This window comes from Solea senegalensis, linkage group LG1 (genome assembly GCF_019176455.1).
Source record: "Solea senegalensis isolate Sse05_10M linkage group LG1, IFAPA_SoseM_1, whole genome shotgun sequence".
NCBI lineage: Eukaryota > Metazoa > Chordata > Actinopteri > Pleuronectiformes > Soleidae > Solea > Solea senegalensis.
The window spans coordinates 1,668,902-1,694,093 of record NC_058021.1 but is presented as its reverse complement, the minus strand read 5'-3'; the positions used below and the strand labels follow the sequence as shown (position 1 = coordinate 1,694,093).

The window sequence follows — 25,192 nt, the reverse complement described above, 5'->3', positions numbered from 1 at the left end:
TGTGTTCTCAGGGTGTGGTCACCTCCTCTTCTTGTAAACACCGTGTGTGTGTGTGTGTGTGTGGCTGGGACGCAGACATAATACTTCATATGTTTGTTGGCTATATTTTTTTATTTTTGGGTTATATTTAACACGTTATTAAATGTGTCACATTCAACATTAAATCATATACATATAAGCTGTAATTGTAAATTCAACTGTCTTTGTATATTGACTCTTTTGAAATACCCCTGCATCCTGTTTTCTTTCCCACAGATGATATCACCATTTGTGGCTTCCTATTTTCACATCCCATTATTGATCCTGCAGGCCATCCCAAATGAGAAAAACTTCACCCTCGACCCTGTTACAAACAAAGAACATGCCAGGAGGTGACATGATCAAGGATCCTTTTGATCATGTCTAAGGAATTTAATTGTGATCTCGATACCTTCCGGTTTTCCACATGTTATTATATATATATATATATATATTAATTCATTGCTTTCTATATTACTTGATTCATTTTGCATCATAATTCTGCTTTTTTATTGCAAACGATACATCATTCCATATCAAAACAAAAACTGTGTTTTGTTTCCTGTTCAGCAAACACTGACCCTGATGATAAGCAGACACTTCTCTATCTTCTGTGTGACATTTACAGTGAAAGCACAGAACTGGAGGCCGTTCTGAGTTTGACCCACAGTCACATTTACTCCCAGGTCTGTAATATGTAGATAAGGTAGATTAACAACTGTTCCTCCTGTCCAGGGAGTAGCCTGCCTATAGCTCTATGTCAGCTGAGAGCACGTCAAAGTGTGCAGGAGTGTTAGTAAGGGTAAAGCATGCTTAAGTAATGCTTAAAATAGTGTGTTATGATACATAAATGAAGTGTGACTTAACACAGAAACCTTTAATAAATGTTAACTAAATAAATACATTTACAATTACTTAAAGCTTTTAATGTAATTTCTAAACTGACAGTTAACAGTTGTTACTGACATTTACAGTAGGTTACATACCTAATACATTAATAAAATTATTAAATTAACTACAGTAAAGTGTTAAATAAATTATATTATATCATATTGTATTATATTATATTATATTATACAATATTATATTATATAATTCCTCCGTTATAGTTCGCTATATCATGTCCTCATGTTCTTGACGTACAGAGGTGCAGGTAACAGACACCGCCTGGCAAAGTGAGCCAGAGCACGAATGGAACGAACCTACACCTGATTGGCTACAGTCTGTGTGACGTTTGCGGAAGTAAATGGAGCAGCGTCGTTTGACCGATGGAAACGAGAGGTGAGTTTGTTGACGTTAATATCAGTGAGGGACTGTGTGCAGATTATATATAATGTATATATACAGTCATTATTAAGACATGTAGAGTCTTAGAGAGTAGGTTAATGTGTACGGGCAGCCGCAGTGACATTGTGTTTCTTTAACAGGCGACATTGACATTGTTTACTTTTTTTTGGTCATATTTAGCTGTAAATCTTTGTGTTAGCTCGTTACTGCTTTGTTTGCTAATATTTATGGTGCTAATGCGCATTCACCTGTGTCTTGTTGTTGCACCTCTAAGTCTTTACATAAATAAAGTGCATTAGTAGTGTTATCATTTATAATTGAGTAAATATTATTCAGTCGTTTGACTGGACTGAATTCATCAAACAAAATAAACAGAGGTACATGCATATTCATTATTTCATAAACAGGTTTAAAATAATCTAGATTAGCTAGAATACTTAAAAAAAAAAATAGCTTGTAAATCTGAAGACTGAAGATATGCCTTAAAACAGGGACAAACAGGCCAAAAACTAAACAAGACTGACCTAAATGTACTTAAAATCAGTCTCCCCTCATTGATTAACTTGACTTTAAAAATGTATAGCTGAGGATTTCTTATTTTGCACACACACCAGTTGATGATATTGAATTTTACTTATGTAAATGTGCTTATGTTATGTACTGAATACACATCAGTAGCGAACACACAGCCCAGGAGCAGCAGCAGCAGCAGCAGCAGCAGGGATTTCATGTAAAGCACTGTTTTAGCTTGTTACCGGTAATTTAAGATTAGGTGGCTAATCTTAAGGTGGTCTTAAGATAAGGTGGCTGCAATGACTTAGTAAGATGTAAGTTAGACACTTTATTGATAATTAGTTTTTGCTGTGAAAGCTCTCAATAATTATCCATCCAATAATTAAGCATCCATCGACTTTACTATCATAAATAGCTTATGGTTATTTGATGCTTAAATACAAAACCTTTTTATTTACAGGTCACACTTTGGGAATCACTGTTGTAAATACTGTGTATTAAATAATAATTTATCACCTTATCACCACAATGTTACACGATTTAAACCTGGTTTATCTTGTGTGTTGCTTCTTTGTTTGTTTGTGCACTTCTAAAAACAACATTTTGGGGACAATGTTTTTAAGTCTTTTTCAGGCAGGACATTCACGTGTGAGAGGAAAACATAGAGGGTTTGACTCCAGGTGACTCAACAGGTGAGCGCTCTCATGTCCCTGTACAGGTTGACCATGTCTACCTCTGTGAGTGTGTTATACTGTTGTCTTTTACTGGGTTGTTTAACATGAAAATAATTGAAAACAATGTGTACTTTCTTGTAAGTCCCAATTGATTTAACAGAATCTGTTCAGATCAGATGAAATGATAACTTAGGGATCAACAGTGAAAATGTCAGTGCCAGGTGATACTAGACTGTGTGTATGCACTCTTACACAGAAGGATGAGGGTCTCCACCAGTCACCTGCAGCAGCTGGCCATCTTCACCACTGTGCTGACCGGTGCAGGGGTCGCCACCATGTACTACCTGATGCAGAGTGAGTATAACTGATTCAAATGCAGTTCCACCGCTTCACATGATACTGTTTGTGTTAGAAAAATGTAACGGAGCAAAGAAGAAGTGTATTAACTTCTCTCTCTCAGGAGAGGGTTATTTAGGGGTTTAGATGCATCACCTATTTACAACAGGTTCACAACAGAGGTCGATAGATCAGGCCTGGACACTGCCTTGTTGCTCTGGTAAGCCCAGAGAATGTACATACATACATATATATATATTTATATATGTATGTATATATATATATATGTATATATGTATATATATATATATACATACATATATATATATATACATATATGTATATATATATATATATATGTATGTATATATATACACATATATATGTGTATATATGTATATATACATATATACAGTTTAGCAACTATGCTTGTTTTTCAGGGACAAGGCACCTGGACAATGGGAGACAGAGGAGGATCATTTTGGTGTTCACTGTCTTATCACCGGGTGGCTTCTATATTAAGATAGAATACCTAAAAAGGACAAATGTGAGGTATAGGATGATGTCAGAGAACTTTTAAAAGCATGCCAGCAGAATTGTTTCGGAGATTCAGCAGGAACACAGCAGCTCAGTGTTTGACTCAGTATGGATTGGGTGCCAAGAGAGAGAGGAACTGTGGTGTTGTATGAGGAAGTGGAAGAGAACGATGTGAGGGTGGTGCAGGACACACCTGATTCCGATGAACAGCCTCGATATCAGGCTTCTGCAGAGATTGATGACGAGCTGACCATCTGAAGCAGGTGTGATGGAGCAGGGCAACATCTAAAACATGCAAGGCAGTGTTCCCTGAGGACCAGGGTTGGGAAATGCTGTCTAAGAGACAGGAGGCGCTGGAGCTGGAAGAGCTGAAGTTTTTCAGTGGGAGTGATCAGGACGGACAGGGATAGAAACGAGCGTATTCAAGCTCAGCTCAGGCTCAACAGTTAGGCGGAGCTCCCAGGCAGGAGGAAAAGAGGAAGACCACAGGGAAGGTTCATAGAGGACGTGAGCGAGGACAGTTGCTGTGGTGAACGCTAAAGGGAGAAGCCGGAAGAAGAAGTCTAAAAATACACACTTCTCAAAACCCTGAAAGGGCCCTTATACAGTGCCCTCCAAAAGTATTGGAACAGTGAAGCCAACTCCTTTATTTTTGCCGTCACCTGAACACATTTGGGTTTGACATCAAAACATGAACATTTCAGCTTTTACTTCCAAGTATTTACATCAGAAACTGACACACGACATAGAAGATGGCACCTTTTGTTTGAAGTATTGAACCGGATAGACTTAAAAAGGACTAAAGTGAATAAGACTTCATATTGGCCATGATGTGACCTCCACCGTATTTCACATACAAGCTTGTATGTTTGGGATTCTTTCTCCAAACTTTGAACTTTCCATCACTTTGGTAAAAGTTCATCTTTGTCTCGTCAGTCCATAAAAACATGTTTGAGGCTCGTCTCTGTACTTTTTCTTCATTGTTCTTCATGCTAATGAGAGGTTAGCATCTTCTGGTGCAGCCTCTGTGCATTTGTTCATGAAGTCTTCTGTGATACCTTCACTCCTGCCCTCTGGAGGTTGTTGCTGATGTCACTGACAGTTGTTTTAGGCTCTCTGATGTTTTCCTTGGTCTACCTGTCGGACACCAGTGGGTTCTTTCTTCTTCAGGACGTTCCAAATGCTTGGACTGGTTCTGGCCAATGTTTGTACAATAGCTCTGATTGATTTCCCATCTTCTCTCTTGTGGTTTCACCCATAAACAGCTCTGTGGTTTTCATGTTGGTTCCACTTTTAAATGCAGTCTGCACATGCAAAAACCTGTCCTACCCAATCTGATACTGAGCTATTTATTGTTTGAATAAACACTGTAATAGGACACACCTGTCAGTCACATGTTCACATAATTTTGCTCACATTAAAAATGGGTGGGTTCAAACTAAAGGTGCCATCTTCTGTGTTGTGAATCAGATCCAGATATAAAACCTGGAAGTAAAAGCTGAAATGTTCGTCCTTTGATGATCAAACACTCAAACAATATAAAATATCAATAGTTTACCTGTATCCTCATGAATAACTGCACCTGCTCTGCTGGCTTGCTGAGATGTCTCAGTTAACCACCAGATCCTTACTTCCTCCCTTCAAGAACTAGGTGTCTCAGGTTCTGCACTTACCCTACTCTCGTCCTATCTTCAAAACCGAACATACAGAGTAACCTGGAGAGGATCCGTGTCGGAACCTTGTCCTCTAGCTACTGGGGTCCCTCAGGGTTCTGTCTTGGGCCCTCTCCTCTTCTCTCTATACACCAACTCTCTTGGTTCGGTTATTCGCTCTCATGGTTTTTCCTATCACAGCTACGCCGATGACACCCAACTCATTCTCTCTTTTCCCAGCTCCGACACACATGTAGCAGAACGGATCTCCGCTTGTCTGACCGACATCTCTCAGTGGATGTCTGACCATCACCTGAAACTCAATCTCGACAAGACTGAGTTTCTTTTTCTTTCAGGAAAGGGCTCTCCCACCACAGACCTAACCATCACCCTCGACAACTCTGTGGTAACTCCTTCTCATACCGCAAGAACCTGGGTGATGACCATCTCTCCCTCACTGCCAACATTGCTGCAACAGCTCGATCTTGCAGATGCATGTTGCACAACATCCGAAGGATACGGCCTCTTCTAACCCAGAAGGCGGCACAGGTTCTGGTCCTGGCTCTTGTCATCTCACACTTGGATTACTTCAACTCCCTCCTGGCTGGTCTCCCTGCGTGTGCCATACGACCTCTGCAACTCATCCAGAATGCAGCAGCTTGACTGGTCTTCAACTTACCAAATTCTCCCACACGACACCGCTCCTCCGCTCCCTTCACTGGCTTCCTGTAGCTGCTCGCATCCGCTTCAAGACTCTAGTGCTTGCGTTCCATGCTACAAACGGATCCCGTCCAGCTTACATCCAGGACATGATCAAAACCTACACCCCAGCCCGCCCACTCCGCTCTGCATCGGCAAACCGGCTCGCTGCCCCCTCACTGAGAGGATCGCAGAGGCATTCGCAGAACTCGAGACTGTTCACTGTCCTCACTCCCAAATGGTAGAACGAGCTCCCCATCAACATCCGGACAGTGGAAAGCCTCCACATCTTCCGCCGCCGACTAAAAACATTTCTTCCGACTCTACCTCGACTAAGACGACAAAAAAAAAACAAATAAAAAAAAAACTTGTACATCACACTTATGACTAGCACTTCATAGTTTGATCTACTTGAAGCTCTTACTTACTTCTAGCTCTTATTTGTACCCAAATGTTTAAATGCACTTTTGTAAGTCGCTTTGGATAAAAGCGTCTGCTAAATGACATGTAATGTAATGTTATTATTATTATATATAATATATGTTATTATAATATAATATAATATAATATAATATAATATAATTCAGTTTGATAGCAGACGGGTTATGTTAATATTCTGATCAAACACTCACACACCTGCTTTGATCCCCACCAAAGCATGTGTGTGTATGTAAATTGTAAATGGTTTGTTTTTACTTTATGTAGCACTTTTGTAGTCTCGATGACATTCACCCATTCACACGCTGCCATCACAGACATCAGTAGCAATGTGTGGGGTTAGGTCGGTGTCTTGCCCGTGGACACATCAGGGGAATCAAACCCGCAACCTCCCAGTAGAACTGTTTGTGTGTGTGTTCTTGAGTGTGTGTCTTTGTCAGGACCAGAAAAACCACATCAATCACAGGGAGTGAGGACATTTTCTTTGGTCCTTACAACTTTAAAGGGATTTTTCAGGGTTAAAAGCAGGTTTTGGGGTTGATTGGATTTAGGTGATGGATAATGGTTTCAAGTTAGGGTAATGCATTATGTGCGTGAGTGTCCTCAGAAAGAATCATTGTGTGTCTGTGTGTGTGTGTGTGTGTGTGTGTGTGTGTGTGTGTGTGTGCTTGCTTGGCTCCTCCAGTGCACACGCGCGCTCCCAGTGTCTCCGAGCAGAGAATATCGCTTCATGTTAAACACTTTTTTGTTCCTTCATGTTTGGCAAAAATGCTTAGTAACACATTTTGCTGTGGGATGAAAACCTCAGAATTAATCATCAACTATTTTAATAATTGGTCAGTTTGAGTTGTTTTTCACAATTTAAAAAAATAAATAAATAAATGTAATCATTTGGGTTTTATACAAAACAAGAATGTCGTCATTTTGAGGTTTGGAAAATACGTTTTCTGTCATATTTAAGGATTATTCAGTTGGTTTTCAGACAAAGTTGAAACATTTTGATCATTGTTTTTGTGATGATGTTTTTAAACGTGTTTTGTTCACAAACCAAGATTCTTGCAAAGAAACCAGAAAACATTCACATTTTAAATTTTAGCCTCATGTAAACATGATTGCTGTTAATGGAAACAAAATGACATCAGTTTAAGTTTCCGGGAAAAAAACTGATGACAAGTACATCAACAGCAAATTGTGGATCAGTAAGTAGGAAAGAGACTCTTGCACACTGTTGATACTTGCATGAAGGATTTTATTGTTGTTCAGACCTTCATAAGGCAAAACAAAGAACACACACATTTCTAACATTTCCACATTCTCATGTTTGTGCTTTAATAAGTGACATTTCTGTCTGTTCCCTCAGAGAAATTCAGCGAGTCAGACTGGCACAGACTGGCTCTGCAGAAGTTGGAAGCATGTCCAGCTGCCTTGGAAAGCCTCGGAGTTCCACCTTTAAAAGTCTACAACATCCACCTGACGGACAGACACAACCATCTGGATCGGGACAGTGCTCGGGTCGGGTGCTGTATTTAACTACGTCGTCAGTGTGTGTGTGTGTGTTTCTCTGGATACTTCATCCACATGAGACATTAGATTTATTGGAGACTCCAAATTGGCCATGATTGTTTTGGTTTGTTTGTGTCACTTAAATAAATCTGTGCCAAGTATTTTGATCATGAGGTCACTGAATAACACATTTGAACTTAGGTCAAGGTCAAGGTATCTTTATTGTCCCAAAGCAGGGAAAATAGGTTTGCAGCCAGGAAGATGCACACACATTGATAAATGACCTGCTATACAGCTCCTGAATGGCAGTGGGGACAAAGGAAACCTTAAATCTCACTGACGGCCTGACGGCCACAGTACTAATTCAGACTGAAGAGGGTGATCTCCGCAGTCCAAAATCAAAGAAGCCTTTCTGCACACTTGTCTACTATACAGGTCAGTAAGCTGGACTTGACTCCTCCCTGTAACATTACCGGCCACTTTAACAAGGTTACCAAGCCTGTTTCTATTGGCCAAGGTCAGGTTTCCATACCAAGCAACAATCCAGAACATAAAAACCGACTCAATGAAACTTCTATAAAAGAGGGTCATCGTCTCTGAGCAGACATTAAAAGATGACATTTTCCTCAAGAAATAGAGCCGTTGCTGAACTTTCTTTGTTGTGGAGGCAACGTGAGCATCAAAGCATCATTTATCATCCACAACCACGGCCAGGTATTTATAGCTGTTCACCAGCTCAATATCTGCACCTTAAATGCAGGTCAATACAGGACAAGGACTGGACTTCCTAAAACTGACCATCATATCTTTTGTTTTGGACACATTCAGTTGGAGGAAGGATTCAAGATACAAAGATGGAGGAGCAACTCCTACATGTTGCGATATGAAATTACTTGTGACAGTAGTGTCGTAGTTGTTGTATGAAAAGTGTGAGTGAATGGGTGTGACTGGGTGAATATTATGTATATATATATATATATATATAGATATATATGCATATATATATATATATATATATATATATATATATACATACATACACATATGAAGGTATTGTTTACCTTTTGTTCCATTTCCATGTGTATAGTCAGCTCATCCACAGAGTGTTAGAGCAGAGCTGTAAGTCAGGTCCTGTCTGTGTTGCAGATGAAGATTCCTGTGACTGGGTCAAAAAGCGGTGGTTACGTGTTTACTTCTACAACGAGAGACCCTGACACCAACAGGTCAGTGTCCCAGCCTGTCTTCACTGGAAATGACATGTGACAGTTGACCACAGGGCTACGATTAACCATTATTTTCCTAATTCCTTTCGTTGAGTATACTGAGTATAACTGAATGACAGTAAAGTCTAAGTCTAATCGATGAGTCAAGAAAATAATCGATTTGTTGATTGGCTCAGAAAATGTCCATCGTTTCTTCCCAAACCTTGAAATGATGACGATGATATTGTCCACAAACCAACATGATTCAGTTCGAACGACTTCTTTGTTCTGTGGAGCCAACAAACCAGAAAACATCCATTATTCTGAAAGATGAAAAATCGATGATTCGTTTGTCAAGATAGTTGCACATTCATGTAGTAATCAATGAGTTGTTGCAGCCTTAGTTGACAATGGCAACCTTTCGCAGACAGTGAGGTCACAGAGGTCAGGTCTATTCAGTGATGTGTTGGTCGATCTCCGTAGATTGAAGCTGAACAGTGAACTCTCAGAACTGGTCCCTGGTTCTGTTTTGCTGAGTCTTCGGCTGCCACGTTTGGCATGTCTGCATGTTTGAATGCTTCCACATTGTTTGTCTTTTTGCTTCATGAAAACTTTAATTTGCTTCCCTCTCCAGCTTTATTCGTTCTGTCTCAGCTTCTGTGATTGTGTAGACTTTGTATTGTCTACAAAATGAAAAATGTAAAGTTCTGATAAGGCCTAAGTGTGTCTTTGGCCCCCTGCAGGTGGAGACTGAAACGGGTGGTGCTGCAGCTGCGTGATGGACAGATCATTGACCTGCTGACTCCTCCCCCTCCTGCTACAGAACAAGCCCAGACTTCAGAGCTCACACATGAAGCAGACACTGACCTCTGGCACTGACAGAGTTCCTGTTGTTCTGATGACGGAGGTGCATGTGACTCACAGTCGCTGAGCTTCGGTACTGTATCTGGTTTTGAATAAACAGTGTGATTGAAAGTTGTGTTGTTGCACTGATTGTTTGTTGTTTGGCTTTTCATTTATTTTTTCATAGAAGAAACAGAGAGTGAAGAACCACCCAAACGTGGAAAATAGAATAGAATAGAAATACTTTATTCATCCCCGAGGGGAGCAAGCAATACAATACAAAAAATATTTAACTTAAAATGTACAACAGTGGGCCACACGGTGGTGTAGTGGTTAGCACTCTCGCCTTGCAGCGAGAAGACCCGGGTTCGAGCCCCGGTTGGAACAAGGGCCTTTCTGCATGGAGTTTGCATGTTCTCCCCGTGTGTGCGTGGGTTCTCTCCGGGTTCTCTGGCTTCCTCCCACAGTCCAAAATCATGCAATGTGGGGAATAGGTAAATTGGACACTCTAAATTGACCGTAGGAGTGAGTGTGAGAGTGAATGGTTGTTTGTCTCTAGTTGTGTGTGGCCCTGCGATGGACTGGCGAACTGTCCAGGGTGTACCCCGCCTATCGCCCGATGTAGCTGAGATTGGCACAGCACCCCCCGTGACCCTCTGGTGGAGGATAAAGCGGTTAGATGATGACTGACTGACTGACACTATATTATATATAATATAATGTAGTATAGTCGTGGTCCTCCTTCCCCTATTCATCAGAGACGCTATGAGAAGAACAACAATGACGAACGTGATCGGCACTGCTCCCCATCACGCCCACCCTACCAGTACTCCAGGTATGGTCACCATGACGATGACGTTAATAGACACAGACGCAGTCCTAGTCCAGCTCCATGACATCATAGAGATGCAAGTCCACACAATAGGGCCAGTGTCCGCTTCAAATCTCCTGAAAGGCAAACTCCAGCTCCAACCAACAGGGAAACTTCCATTAGCTGCTGTTGACGGGCAAACATCAGCTACTGCACCAATGTCCCAGAATGATAGCCAACAATTACTGTCTAATGACAATGATGCTGCACCTGATAGCTCTCTTTCATGTAGTATTTTTGCTGCTGTTGAGGGCACTGAAGTGTGTGCTTTAATAGACTCTGGCTCTTTCGTCTCCATTGTGAGTGAAGATTTTCGAAACTCTTATCCAGCCCTGAAAAAACGCCCCATGACAGCTTCCTCTGTCCCAGCTCGTTCAGTCAATGGACAGTGCCTGGACATCTTGGGCAAGTTGACCAGTGGCATAAGACTTGGAAAACAGGTATGGCAGCAGGAATTTGGAGTTCTCAGAGGTGCTTACCAGCCAGTTATACTAGGTTGGGATTTTCTGGAAAAACACCATGCCCTCCTGGATGTCAAAAATAAAGTACTCAAATTTTGGGATATGAAAATTCCCCTCCTGCCCAAAGGACATGAAGTGGCCGCCTGCTGTAATCTGTCTGTGCTAGCACCCACTAGGAGTGAAAACCTCATCACAGCCTGTGTGTCACCAGCTACACCTGCCTCTCCTATACCAACTGACTACTGTGGTGTTCTCATGCCCAACCCAGCCTGCGACATCATCGTGGCACACTCCCTTACCGAAGTTCAAAATGGCACGACTGTTGTTCGAGTCTTTAATCCCTCCAGAGACAACATTGAGCTGCATTCTGGTCAACACCTTGGTGAGTTTCATTCTGCTTCATCAGAACTGGCCTACTCCATGGTCTGCAACAGAAGTAAGAGCATTCTTAGGACTTTTCTCATTTTACTGCAAGTTCATCAGGAACTTTGCACATCACAGTGTACCACTACATGCACTCACTGAGAAAAATGCACCCTTCCAATGGACGCCTTTGTGTCATGATGCATTCAATTACCTCAAAAATGCACTCTCAAACCCTCCAGTGGTTACATTTCCATGTTTCACCTTACCATTCTCCCTCTACACTGATGCTTCATGCTCTGCTATTGGTGCTGTGAGACAGGGACATCAGGAAAAAGTAATCGCCTATGCTAGCCATGTTCTCACAAAAGCGGAAAAGAAATGGTCAACCTATGATAGAGAGCTGTGGGCCATTGTCTGGGCGGTACAACATTTTCACCACTATCTTTACAAGCAGCCCTTTGTTATAGTCACAGACCACAAACCTCTCTTGGGTCTCAGGAAAATACCCATTGACAATGACCGGACCGGCCGTCGTGCACGCTGGGCTCTTGAACTCGATCCTTTTGCGTGGACTGTAATTCACAAAGAAGGCCACCACCACCTTAATGCAGATGCAATGTCAGGTCAGAAACCACCATATTGGCGCATTAAAACACACAATGGTTGAGAAAGCACTTTGGAAAGAGTACCACAGACTCACCTTTCATAATGGGTTACTCTGTCGCAAAGTTTTCAACCCATCCACTAAGTCAGTGTTGCATCAGGTTGTTGTCCCTCATGCTGTAACAGACATCGTTCTACAGTTGCTGCATGGAAATCCAGTAACTGGTCATCTGTCTGCAGATAAAGTTCTGAAACGTGCTCAGCAACTGTACTACTGGCCATACATGTCACGTGACATCAAAATGTTCCTTGTTTTTTGTTTGTTTTGTTTTTCACATCATTGTAGATCTTTTATTTCATTTTTAAATTTTTTTTATTAACTTATTATTCAACACTAGGAACACAGACATTTAGCCACAAGGATATACAGAAATTAGTATACAGATGAATACAAAGTGCCTATCAGTAAAACATGTAAGAAGTAATACAAATCACATATATACTAAATAAAAAACATAAAAACAAATAGTGCAATTTAAATAAAAAATTAAGTAAATAAACACACAAAAAGAAAAGCCATAATGTCTTAAATAGAGGCTACGGAAAATAACTCATCAAAATACAGTAATGTGCGCTCGCTTTTTTTGTCTGACATATAGGATAAAGTATCTATGTACAAGTTGAATTCAACTGTGAAACTGTTAATGTTAGGGAAGGATTTAGAGAATCGTGCTTTATGAATATTGAATTTGCCAATTGCAAGAATGAGATTTGCCATGTGATTTAAAGATCTGTTGCCACAATTAAATTCAGTGACAATATCCTTTGGGGCAATTGCTATGACATGACCTGTCCTGTTCTGAATAAACTTTTCAATAAACAGTTTGGCATCAATGTCAACAAATTTGGAAATGATTGTGTTTCATGGGTAAATAATAAATAATAATAAGTAGAAAAGGCATTTGAGGATCAATATTTTGATGGCCAAGGTGACATTTCATTCATTCAATTATGCCTGTGGGAATAGCTTTCATTACAGAAATAAACTCTTTATAAATGATAGGAAAAGATTGTGTTCTTAGAAATTGTTCATAACTATAAAGATTACCTTTATTATCAAACAAAGCAGAAACATAGATAATACCCCTTTCAATCCAGGCCGCCTTATATAGACTTTTCTTGTCAACAGTAATATCACTGTTATTCCAAATAAGAGTTTTGTGTGGTGAAAAGTTGTGAACATAACACAGTTTCCAAGACAATAAAGCCTGAAATGTTGAGTGTTTTAGTGGCAGTTTAGAAATGGAGTAGTTAACATCCCAATATAAATTTTAAGCCACCTACATTTTTAAAGATATTATATGGTATAAAATTCCATAGCGATTCCGGACATTCCAAACATTTCTTAAGTCATTTGAGTTTAAAGGTGCAATTCAAACTGATAAACTCTAAGATGCCCAATCCTCCTCCTGCTCTCTCTAAATTGAGAATTTCTTTTTTGAGGTAATGTCTCATAAATAAATTATTGATTTCTTTGCAGAACATATCACAAAAAGTGACAAAGCAGGATAAACTAATCTTGATACACCTTCAGCTTTTGACAATAACACTCTACCAAAGATTGAAAGGTCACTCTGAAGCCATAAATTAAAAATTGTCTTAGTTTTCTTAATTTTGTGAAGAAAATGTAGATGTTGTCTGAGAGTCATGTCCTTCAAAATGTGAACACCAAGATATTTAACACACTGTTTCACAGGAATATCAAACATGAGTTTCTCTTCAGTCTCATATAAACATAAAATTTCACTTTTGTTGATATTAAGTTTAAAATATTCACCAGTTGCACGTAATGCACTTTGTATTTGCCCTTTATCCCTTATAAACAATACTGTCTGTGGGAGATATTTAACAACAAAAGTTCAGCCACAATCAAAAATAAAAAACAAGAAATAGGACATCCTTGGCGTACACCTCTTGAAATTGGAAACCTTTTGGAAATGTTGGGATATAAAATGACAGAGCTGTTTATATCTTTATAAAACATTATAATATTATTCATAAAATTATCCCCAAAACCAAACATTTGCAGTGCCTGTATCATGAAAGAATGTTCAATTGAATCAAATGCCTTATAAAAGTCGAGGAATACAAGCAGTGCATCTGACTTTATGTGGTTCAAATAGTCAATTAAATCTAATACTAACCTGACATTAGAGCTAATGTGACGTTTGGCCATAAAACCATTTTGGTATTCGCTTATTATCTCTTCTAGATCTTTCTTCAAACGTTTAGCATAAACCTGTGAGATAATTTTCTAGTCTATATTTAAAAGAGAAATGGGCCTCCAATTTTCTCTGTCACAGCTGTCTTTGAAAGTTCCAGAAATCAGAGGAGTAAACTTTTTATATGCTCCATAAATGCACTGCTCTTTAAGTGATTCAATTCAGATGTATATAATTTGCTATAAAAGGAGGTGACGTAACTTGCAATATTATTGTGGTCTGTACTGATGATACCATTTACTGTATATTTAGGGATGTAATATTATTTATTTTCCTATTTCGCTTTTCTAAACCAAAAAAATAACTAGTATTTCTTTCCCCTCCCTCTAACCACTTAGCCCGAGACCTTATGAAGGCACCTTTGGCCAAATTGATAAACATTCTGTCAAGCTCTTCACTAAGATTCTTAAGCAATTTGAATTCATCCTCAGATAAATCGTGCCTAGACATTAATTTGTGCAACTGGCTCATTAAAAGATCTTCTTTGCTGGTATGTATTTGTTTTATTTGTTTGCTACGCTGTATTGCAACTTCTCTAACTTTACATTTAAAGAATTGGAATCATATCTTTTTCACAAAAAATGTCTTTTGCGAGCAATTCTACACTTTTTAAAAATGTTTTGTCGTCCAATATATTATTATTTAATTTCCAATAGCCTCTGATGTTTGATTTTTCTTTAGAGCCCTTTACTCTAAGACTTATCTTTTTATGATCAGACAGCGGAGCATGAGAATGAGAAACATCTCAAATGAACTGTAGTCCATGTGATGACTCTAAGCTTCTGCTAGAATTGGTCCACGTATAATCTTTGACACTGGGGTTCATAAATGTCCAAGCATCTGAAAGCAGAAGATGATCTCACACTCAGGATATGATTATGACTTTTTATATGTCATTAACCTTGTCTCTTTCTCTCCCTAGTTTTTTTGTCTTTCCTTCCTTCCCCCTCTCTCTCTGTATTCTCATCATGCAGGTTGCAGGATCAAGATCCAGTTTTCGAGGCTACGCTTATCGTCACCATTATTATTATTTTGTAATTAAAAAGTCGATATCAGTAACTGTATAAACTTGTAACTTGATACAGTTGTTGTGTATCTGCTGCTGGTCTCCCTCTCTCTCTTCTGTCTCTCCCTCATCTCCCTCTTGTCCTTTCTCTCCCCCTTTCTGTCCCCCATTTTCCTTTCACCCCAACCAGTCGAGGCGGATGACTGCACTGCATCTCTGAGCCTGGTTCTGTCAGAGATTTCTTCTTTCCATTCCATTCCATGTGATGCAAGACGGAGTCCCACACCTCATCGGAGAGCTCCAATGAAAACAATTGTGGCTACTGAGCCATTACAAAAGGTCGCAGCTTGACCTTTTGACCTTTTACTTGAGCTCCCCATCACAAGTCGTGGCAACAGGTATGTGCTAGAATGTCAACCTTTATGCCATTCCAGACCAACGCTCCACAACAGTTGCAAAATGTCTGTTTGAAAACTTGTGCACACGGATCAAGGACGTCAATTTGAGTCAGACTTGGTGAAACATCTGTGTGAACTGCTGGGCATCCAGAAGACATGCGCCAGCCCTTATCATCCTCAGTGTGACGGCATGATTGAGAGATTCAACAGAACACTTATTGATCAGTTAGCCAAGTCACTTCTTCAGCAACCCGGTGAATGGGATGATTGCCTCAACCAAGTTGCTATGGCGTACAACTCTAGCCCACATTCTACAACGGGTTACACCCCATTCTTTCTCACACATGGACATGAAGCCAGGATGCCTGCTAACCTGCTGTTACCTAACAACTTGCCATCCTCATCTACTTCAGGTTCTCCTGCTGACTGTTTTGCACAGCTAACCCAGAAACTTCCAGTCAGCCTTCAGTTTTGCTGCATGGAACAGAGATTGTGCCCTTGACCAGCAGAAACAGCAGTACGACAAAAGTGTCAAGCACACTCCCTATGTTTCTGGAGACCTTGTGTGGTTAAATGACCCCACTACATTAAAACACCTTGTGTCACCTTCTTGCCGGACTCAGTGTTTGGCTCCTCCCCCCTCTGGCCTGGTGATGGGTCCCCACTCTGACACAGTTCCCTCTGCCACATGAGAGCAGGGCTCTGGTTCCCCGGTAGACGTCAAGTTCAACCTCCCAGATACCTTATGGACTATGTTCTAAAGTGAGACTGTTGCTATGTTCTTGTTATTGGCAAGTATTTGTTTCTGTTTGGTGTATGTGAAACGGGGACGTTGCTTTAGAGAGAGGGGAAGGAAATGTAAGGTTTACAAGTTGTTAGTTTATATATTTTAGTATTAAGTATTTTAATTTGCTAAAAAGAAATTGTTTATACAGTTGGCTATTTACACATTAATGTTCCCAATTGTTATTTTCAAATTTATATGTTGAAATATTTACAGCAGCATGTTAAAAACTTAAAAAGGAAGTAAACAGGAAGTGTTGTTGTGAAGCTGCTGAAGTGTGGAGAATAATAAAGTGCTGCTTAAGGAAATATCCATCTCCATCTGGCTGTCTGTTCACATCTAGAGTGATCCAACCACCACACATTACACTAACAGATCTGAATGAGCTTTCCTTCTGAACAACCACAAATTCCACAGGTGCCTGCGTAAACTAATGGTAATACCATCTATGTGACTTAAGGACAGGACTGCAGTATCTCCCAGTGTCTTAAACCCAGAACAAAGTAAAACTTGATTAAACTAAACTTGCCACCCATGTTGTTATAATTCGAATGTTTATTGCGTTTAACACTAAACTAGCTCTAAACTAGCACAAAAAAACAGAAAAACAGACCAAAAAATAAAAAAAAAATTTTTCAACTGAATGCAATGCGCTTCCGTATATTTATGTATATACATACATTGTACCAATCTCAGCTACATCAGGCGATAGGCGGGGTACACCCTGGACAGTTCGCCAGTGCATCGCAGGGCCACACACACACACAGATAGAGACAAACAACCATTCACTCACACACTCACTCCTATGGTCAATTTAGAGTGACCAGTTTACCTAAGGCAAGAGTGCTAACCACTACACCAACGTGTGGCCCCTATACTGTATTATATTATATATGATATACATATAAAATATTTAGCAATAATAATCTAATCTATAATGACATTATAATGAATAGTTTGATTAGGTGAGATTGTTTTCTACACTCTTGTGTGTGATGAGGTTTGTGAGAGTGGATGTTAACACAGCTGTTAAACTCACAGAGCCGTCAGTTCCTGGAAGGAAATGAAAAACGGATGTAAAGACTTTGTAACGTGTCAAACCTGCAGCCATCCACTGTCCTGTATGAGCTTATATTCCATGATAATAAGATATCATGTGTATGAGGACTGTATTAAATGAATACAGTCTTTATTACAATAAATAATAGAGTTAGAGTTGAGCCTTGTAACTCAACTCACCCAGTCTCACTCAGGCTACTGCTGCTGACTGGTGACATAAGTTGCATCATCATTTGACTTCCACAGAAATCTCACACATACTAAAGCTAAATTGTTTGAGTGTTGGAGGACAACCCCTTCACCACCCCCCCCCGAATAAAGTGATGAGTGATGAGCCACAGTGAGATCACTTCAGCTCGCTTCCTCATGCTGCAAACACTCAGTGGTGAGTTGTTGTTTTTCTTATTATTATTTATCAATAGAATGATTTGTTTCCATCATATCAGACAGAGTGTAGAGGTCAGGAAAAAAAAAAATATCATAATTTTTTTTTCTCTCAAAATTGTTTAGTTTAAAATGGATCAAACAAAATTATTCCAACTAAACTTCTGTTCATATGAGCTAATGTAAGGAAATGTGAAAAGTAACCGACTATGAACGACAGTTTTGGGTTACAACAATTATTCAACTCAGCAATCACTAAATGAACTATCAACTATTTTAATAATCAATGTGCAGTCAAATTTGTCCCTTAACCAACTACTGTATACTGCACGTGATTCAGTGCTTTACAGATTGGTATTTATTAACATATTATATTGTGTATTGGTATAAGTACTCAACAGCCCTTGGTGAGATTTTGTACAGCCCGCAGCTTCAGTTTTATAATGTATTATTTATGGTCGGGGAGGGTCTTTTTTTTCTCTTTCACTTCTGCGTGGCCCCACCAGAGGGTGCTGTTGTGCAGGGGAGAATTATAAGCTTTTCCAAGTTTTCCAGTGTCAAAAATGTCATTGAGCACTAGTTAAGCTTGAAAACATGGAGTGGCCAGCACAGTCTCCAGACTTAAACCCCATCAAGCTGGTTTTAAAGTTAGTTAGTTAAGTTAAAGTTAGTTTTTTATTAATCCCCTTAGGGAAAGTATTCCTCTGCATCTGACCCATCCTTGAATTAGGAGCAGTGGGCTATATATACATATATATATATATATATATATATATATATATATATATGTATATATATATATACACACACACATATACATACATTTATGTATATATATATATGTATATATATATATATATATATATATATATATATATATATATATATATGCATATATATGTATATGTATGTATATATAAATCTTTGTACATATACAGCATATTTCATACAGCATTAAGCACACACAGAGTACGAGTATGAGTCACTGTTACACAGTTGTTACCAGTTGAAACTGTCAGGACTCCTGCAGTCAGCACTTTCTGTTCCCTGCTGACAGTAAATACCACAGATGAATCATGGCGTGGTTAGTGTGATGTTTCCTAACACCTCTCTGAGTTCAGCCTTTAAAAGTACTTAACTCCTCTGTGTTAACATTGTAGTCAAGGATTGAGATTTAAGAAAAATAAAAATAAGCACGTTTGTCAGCAAACCTGGCATTAGAATGTGTGCTCTATGATCAGATACTGATAAGATAGCACTTCACCACATGCATTCACACTTGGTATTAACATGCATTCACACTTGGTATTAACATGCATTTACACCTGTACTTACAAGTGGTCAAGCGCTATCTGATTGTGTTTAAAGCTACTGTCAAAGGTGCGGTCTGGAATTAAAGCTGGGGTCAGTAAGTGCAACTGATATATCTCACCCTCTCATCAAAAGCTCCTCCTCCTGCCTGAATATTGCATGTTGCATATGTACAGTACATAGAACAAAATGCTGAAACATGATCTTATGCACTTATGTGTCTTCATAACCTCAATTCAAAGAACCAGCTGAGAAAACACACATAAATATGTGTGTAAATATGCTGAACAAAGTCAGCTATGGACTTTTCACAGGAGGCAGATTTATTCCCACTAAGATCATTTGCTCTTTCATCACCCTCCTCTTCCTCACATAGCTTTCAGACCTTTCACCCAGAGATAAGGTGACTCTAAATATTAGTATTGTATTTTTCATTTCCTACGCAGGTCAATAGTCCTCCGCTCCACTGCAATAACATACCTTGGTTTATATAATAGATTATATATCTGAAGGTCTAGTTGATACAAATCTTATGGCAACACTTGAATCTGTTGTGAAAGTAGTAGCAGAAGCAGAAGCAGCAGCAGCGGCTGCAGAAGCAGAAGCAGAAGCAGCAGCAGCAGCAGCGGCAGCAGCGGCAGCAGCGGCGGCAGAAGCAGAAGCAGCAGCAGCAGCAGCAGTCCCACCTGCAGTGCTTCTGCAACTGTCCTGCTCTGCTTTATGATTCTCCTTTAATTTGAAAAAACAAAAACAAAAAAGCTGATTATCTGTCTGCAGGTTTTTAACATTTCTGAATTGTTTTAGTTTTGAGTTTGCTACAGGCTGACTGATCCAAACCGACCAAACCAACTTAAATCAGTATACTGGCCAACATGCCGATACGTCCGTGGGGAAGACACTTCACCTCATGTTGCTCCTGACGGCTGTGCAACATGATGAACAGATGCTGCACATAGAAAACTGGAGGAGTGTAAAGCATTAAGACTAGAAAGGCACTATATTAACCCTCGGGTCGTGTTCATCTCCCGCCTCTTACTTTAGTGTTCCCGGTCAAAATTGACCGGTCTGTTTTAACTGCTCTTAAATTACGACAAAAAAACATTTTTCACCACAAATGTATTCAATATACTCTTTAGCTGTGAACAATGTTGCAAAGTACTGTTTAACTTGAATTTACAGCATTAGACATAAAATAACTGCAGTGAAAATACAAATCGGCACTGAAAATATATTACAAAATGAACATGTAATGGAAAAAATTAATGGAAAACCAAAGACAAAACTCAGCATGAAGGTGTGTGTGTGTGTGTCTGTGTGTGTATTCATGCACATGACTGGCATGTGACACTCAGGTCAGAGTGGGCCTTGCAAACAATATTGATATTGATATTGCAAACAATATTGTGATATTATGGCCTTGGAGACCGGTTGTCATGTCCAGCACAACACATAGTTGCCCGGAATATAGGCCTGCCAGACTCTGCATCCCACAGACTTCTTGTAGCCTCATTGTTTGATCGATATAATCCTCCTAAAATCAACAGACCTATGTAGGCTTGGAGTTCTACCAGGTCAATTTCTTTCCAGGTGTCCCCAAACACACGCTTCCCTTCCAGGTTTGTCATTTCGAGTATAATTCCCTCAATGGACTCTGGTAAAAAGAGTTGGAAGCTGGACGAGATATTGCATATCGTGTTGGCCCTGGCGTCATCTTTATGACATTTTACACTCTAGCTCTACTTCCTCTGTCCCGGGGGGATGAAGACCAGAGCAAGTCTCCACTCTTGGACTGGACTGACTCTCTTTAGGTGCCTGTTCTTCAGGTGCCTCTCCCTCTCCATCTGTTGACTGGGCAATCTCCTCATAGTTTGGATCCAAATCAGTGTTGTCTTCCACTTCGGAGACATCCTCCTCTATCTCTGGATCTATTTCAGTGCCCTCTTCATCGTGTCCAAAAAGCTGGACGAGAACCTCTTCCACAGAGAACCTCTTGGTCAGTCGCCTACTCATTGTGCTCCGAGTAAAAGGAGTGCAAGGCAAACATCAAGCTACTGTATATATAGAGGGGTCTGTGTGAAAATGATACATTGTTTCATCTGGAAGTTGGTTCACATGGAAGGATCGGCACATAAGCGCGGGAAAAAGAGGGGTTCACATGACAGACACCTGTCTAGTTTGTGAAAAGATACTATAAGTTGTTTCATCAGGAAGTTGGTTCACGTGGGAGGATCGGCACATAAGCACGGGAACGAGATGTGAACCCGCAAAAGACATTGTTCAGTCTGAAATGTGTGTGTGAGTGAGTGAGTGAGTGAGTGAGTGAATGAGTGAGTGAGTGAGTGAGTTGGGGTGGTGTGTATGGGAATGTTTTCTGTCTGATGGATGAATATAGCCTGGATTCCCATTCATTTCCTATGACGGTCACTTTTGACCGGGAACACCACAGGTGTAACAAAGTTGATTAAAACACTCAAAATTCAATGAAAGAGGTGATCGTCACTTTTTATATGTGCAATTGCATTGTGTGGAGGATATCATGAGGCCTTGAGGCAATCGGATGTAAAACACAATATTTATGAGTGTTTTAAGTTTAAATCGGTCAGATTTGTCCCGAACACGACCCGAGGGTTAACAGAGTGTTTGAGCTCATTGATTGATTGTGATTTAGACAAGCTGTCACACTGACACAGGTCTTTCTTGTCTCTGTGTCACAGCACCAGCCATGGACACAGATGAAGACTCGTACGCAGCTTTCCTGGATCTGTTCAATGACACAAACACGTCTGACACCAGCTACGTGGTCAATGAAAACGTCAAGATCTGTTCAAAACAGGTCGTCAACCAGTTTGGTGCAAGAATCATCCCGGTCTTCTACTACGTCAACTTCCTCCTGAGTTACCTTGGTAATGGACTCGTCCTCCTCATTATCTACAAGTACGAGAAGCTGAGCACAGTGACCAATATCTTCCTGCTGAATTTGGTCCTCTCCAACCTTCTGTTTGCCGGCAGCCTCCCCTTCTGGGCAGCATACCACCAGAGAGAGTGGATTTTTGGCAAAGCTCTGTGTAAGATGGTCAGCAGCGCCTACTTCATTGGTTTCTACAGCTCCATCCTTTTCCTCACACTCCTGACCTTTGATCGGTATCTCGCGGTGGTGCACGCGATTGCTGCTGCCAAGAGCAGGAAAAGAGCGTACGCCGTTGTTGCATCAGTGACCGTGTGGTGCGTCAGCGTCGTGGCGAGTGTGAAGGAGCTGGTTCTCCAAAATGTGTGGGACAGTCCTTTCAACGGGCTGGTGTGTGAGGAGACGGGATACAGCGACAGTGTGATGAACATGTGGCGCCTGGTCAGCTATTACCAACAATTCCTGCTCTTCTTCCTCCTCCCTCTGTTCATGGTGATGTACTGCTACGTGAGCATCACGGTGCGGATACTGTCCACGCGGATGAAGGAGAAGTGCCGGGCTATCAAGCTCATATTTGTCATCGTCTTCACCTTCTTCGTCTGCTGGACCCCCTACAACATCGTCGTCCTCCTCCAAGCTGTACAGATCTCCAGTCCCACAGAGGACGACGATTCGTGCTCCGAGCGCTTGACCTATGCCCTGTACGTGACCCGCAACATAGCCTACCTGTACTGCTGCATCAGCCCCGTGTTCTATACATTTGTGGGTAAGAAGTTCCAGAGCCACTTCAAACGGCTGATGGTGAAGAATATCCCGTGTCTGAAGAGACACATGAGCCCGAGCAGCTACAGCACGAGGAGCACGTCACAGAGGACGCCACACTCGGCTTATGAGTACTAGACACACAGACACTCTGGTTTCCAATGACTTCAGAGGACATAACATTGACATGCATCATTTCCAGGAGCCTTACTCTAATCTTCATCATAACTAGGACAAGTTTGAATTCACCAGAATCGCCAAAAAACGGCCGTTCAACTCAAGATGGCGACCTTCCTGTAGGACTTACGGCAAAGTCCTCATTGACTTTTTGGACCGTCCTGACATGACTAACATGTGTACCAACTTACGTTCATGTACATGAAACGCGACAAAAAGTCACCTGGTGAAAGCGGATTTTCATTTTCATAAGACCCTCCCACATCCAATTTTCAACGCTACCACCACCAGGAGGCACTGTTTTCAAAATGTACCGTTTCAGCAACATAGTTGTCTTCAGCAACTAACCATCATCAACTATAGCAAGTTTAGTTGGGATAAGACATTCCATCGCGAAGTTAAAGGGGACATATTATACCCTATTTCCCCCATTAAAATAGTTCCGTGGTGTCCTAATGAACATGTCAGTGACATGCTTTGGTCAAAATACGATGAGGAATCATAGTAGTTCAATAACCCTGCTAAACCCGCCCCTTTCAGAACGCTCAGTTTTCGTGCATGGTCCCTTTACATGCAAATGAGACACAGACAAACACACACCCACTTCTTCCAGGGGGTTTCTGATTTGTCCTCTTTACAGCGCTTTACAGCTCTATTCGTCTCCCCCTCCCTCCACTAGCTCTCTGACAATATCAACATGTCAGCGTGAGCAGAAAACAGCGAGAGTGCCGTCACAGGAAGAGACGTCCTACATAAGGATCGAGCCGAACACTGTCCAACTGTAAATCAGTTAAAAACACAGAACTGCTGATCGCCAGCGGCGCGCTGAATAAACTGTATGTTGCTGTATCAGACCGGAGATTGTGCTCCGGAGACCTCACCACCGCTGACCAGCTCCGGTGCTCCGGCGAGCTGGCGATCAGCGTTGCCGATCACCGGTGCTGCACTCTCTGTGTCACCGCTGATAACCAGTAGCGGTTTGTGCCGGACAAAGTCAGCAAACGTGTGTTCGCACCACTTCGCATCAGACTGCGACCAGCGGTCGCCGGATTTAGTCAGGGGACGTATTTCACCGACGTACAAACACACAAATTGTTAAGAAAAGATCACATAGAGCTCATAACTGACCATTTTGACACACATGACCGGAGCACAGACTCAGTCTGATACAATCACATAAAGCATCTGTTTATGCAGCTCACCGCTGATCGCCAGCGGCAGTTTAGGCTATCGGTGAAACAGAGAGTGTAGCACCGCTGCACAGAGAGTGCAGCCCCGCTGATCAGCGGCGAGCTGCATAAACAGCTGCTTTATGTGATTGTATCAGACTGAATCTGTGCTCCGGTCATGGAGGACGTACTGAACAAATATGTTTAATTAGGACGTGTCAGAATGGTCAGTTATGAGCTCTATGTGATCTTTTCTTAACAATTTGTGTGTTTGTACGTCGGTGAAATACGTCCCCTGACTAAATACGACGACCGCTGGCCGCAGTCTGATGTGAAGTGGTGCGAACACACGAACACACGATTGCTGAATTTATCCGGCACATTAGCTTCATATATAAAATCCTCTGTAAAACACTGTGCTCCACTGTGCAGCCACCAACAGCACACTTGTCCCGCCGCGTTGACATAATACCACTCTTTCTCCCTCGCCTGCACTCTCGCAGGGACAAGGTGGAGCTTGCGAAGTAAACATACTGGTGGGGCGGTAACATTCGCGGTGAAATGCGCATGCTGACGTCATAAGCGCAGGGAATTCAACATCGAGCGTTTTATCGCCTATACTTACACTAAGCGGAACCACGAAAACATGACTGAGTATTGTTTTTCCACACTTTGCCGACTGGTAGGGCCCCCAGAGTCCCAAATATCAGTATTAAAATGGTTAAAAAGTTGATTTTGCATAATATGTCCCCTTTAAAAGAGTTTTATTGTCTGTTGTGAAAAATCAAAATTATCTGCAACTTTGGCGCCCCCTATCTCGTACGCCATATAACATTTTAAAAAGCTTTTGATAGCTTTTGATGCTCAACTCGTCCACAGTCATCTCACCAAGTTTGAAGGTGATCGCACAAAAGCTCTAGGAGGAGTTAATTGAAATACTGGCTGTCATAT

At 40.9% G+C, this 25,192-nt stretch overlaps 2 protein-coding genes across 2 annotated transcripts; both read left to right on the top strand.

Moving 5' to 3' along the window:
* The first annotated feature begins 1,216 nt into the window (after window positions 1–1,216).
* Window positions 1,217–9,834, top strand: LOC122781521 (cytochrome c oxidase assembly factor 1 homolog). Its single transcript, XM_044045223.1, has 6 exons — window positions 1,217–1,299; window positions 2,442–2,510; window positions 2,749–2,846; window positions 7,515–7,666; window positions 8,804–8,880; window positions 9,603–9,834. Exons 3-6 carry the CDS (start codon window positions 2,753–2,755, stop codon window positions 9,736–9,738), a joined length of 459 nt encoding a protein of 152 aa, XP_043901158.1. The 5' UTR covers window positions 1,217–1,299; window positions 2,442–2,510; window positions 2,749–2,752; the 3' UTR covers window positions 9,739–9,834.
* Window positions 9,835–17,873: 8,039 nt separating this feature from the next.
* Window positions 17,874–23,521, top strand: ccr12a (chemokine (C-C motif) receptor 12a). The gene is made up of 2 exons (XM_044019769.1): window positions 17,874–17,918; window positions 21,943–23,521. Exons 1-2 carry the CDS (start codon window positions 17,900–17,902, stop codon window positions 23,031–23,033), a joined length of 1,110 nt encoding a protein of 369 aa, XP_043875704.1. The 5' UTR covers window positions 17,874–17,899; the 3' UTR covers window positions 23,034–23,521.
* The last annotated feature ends 1,671 nt before the right edge of the window (window positions 23,522–25,192 follow it).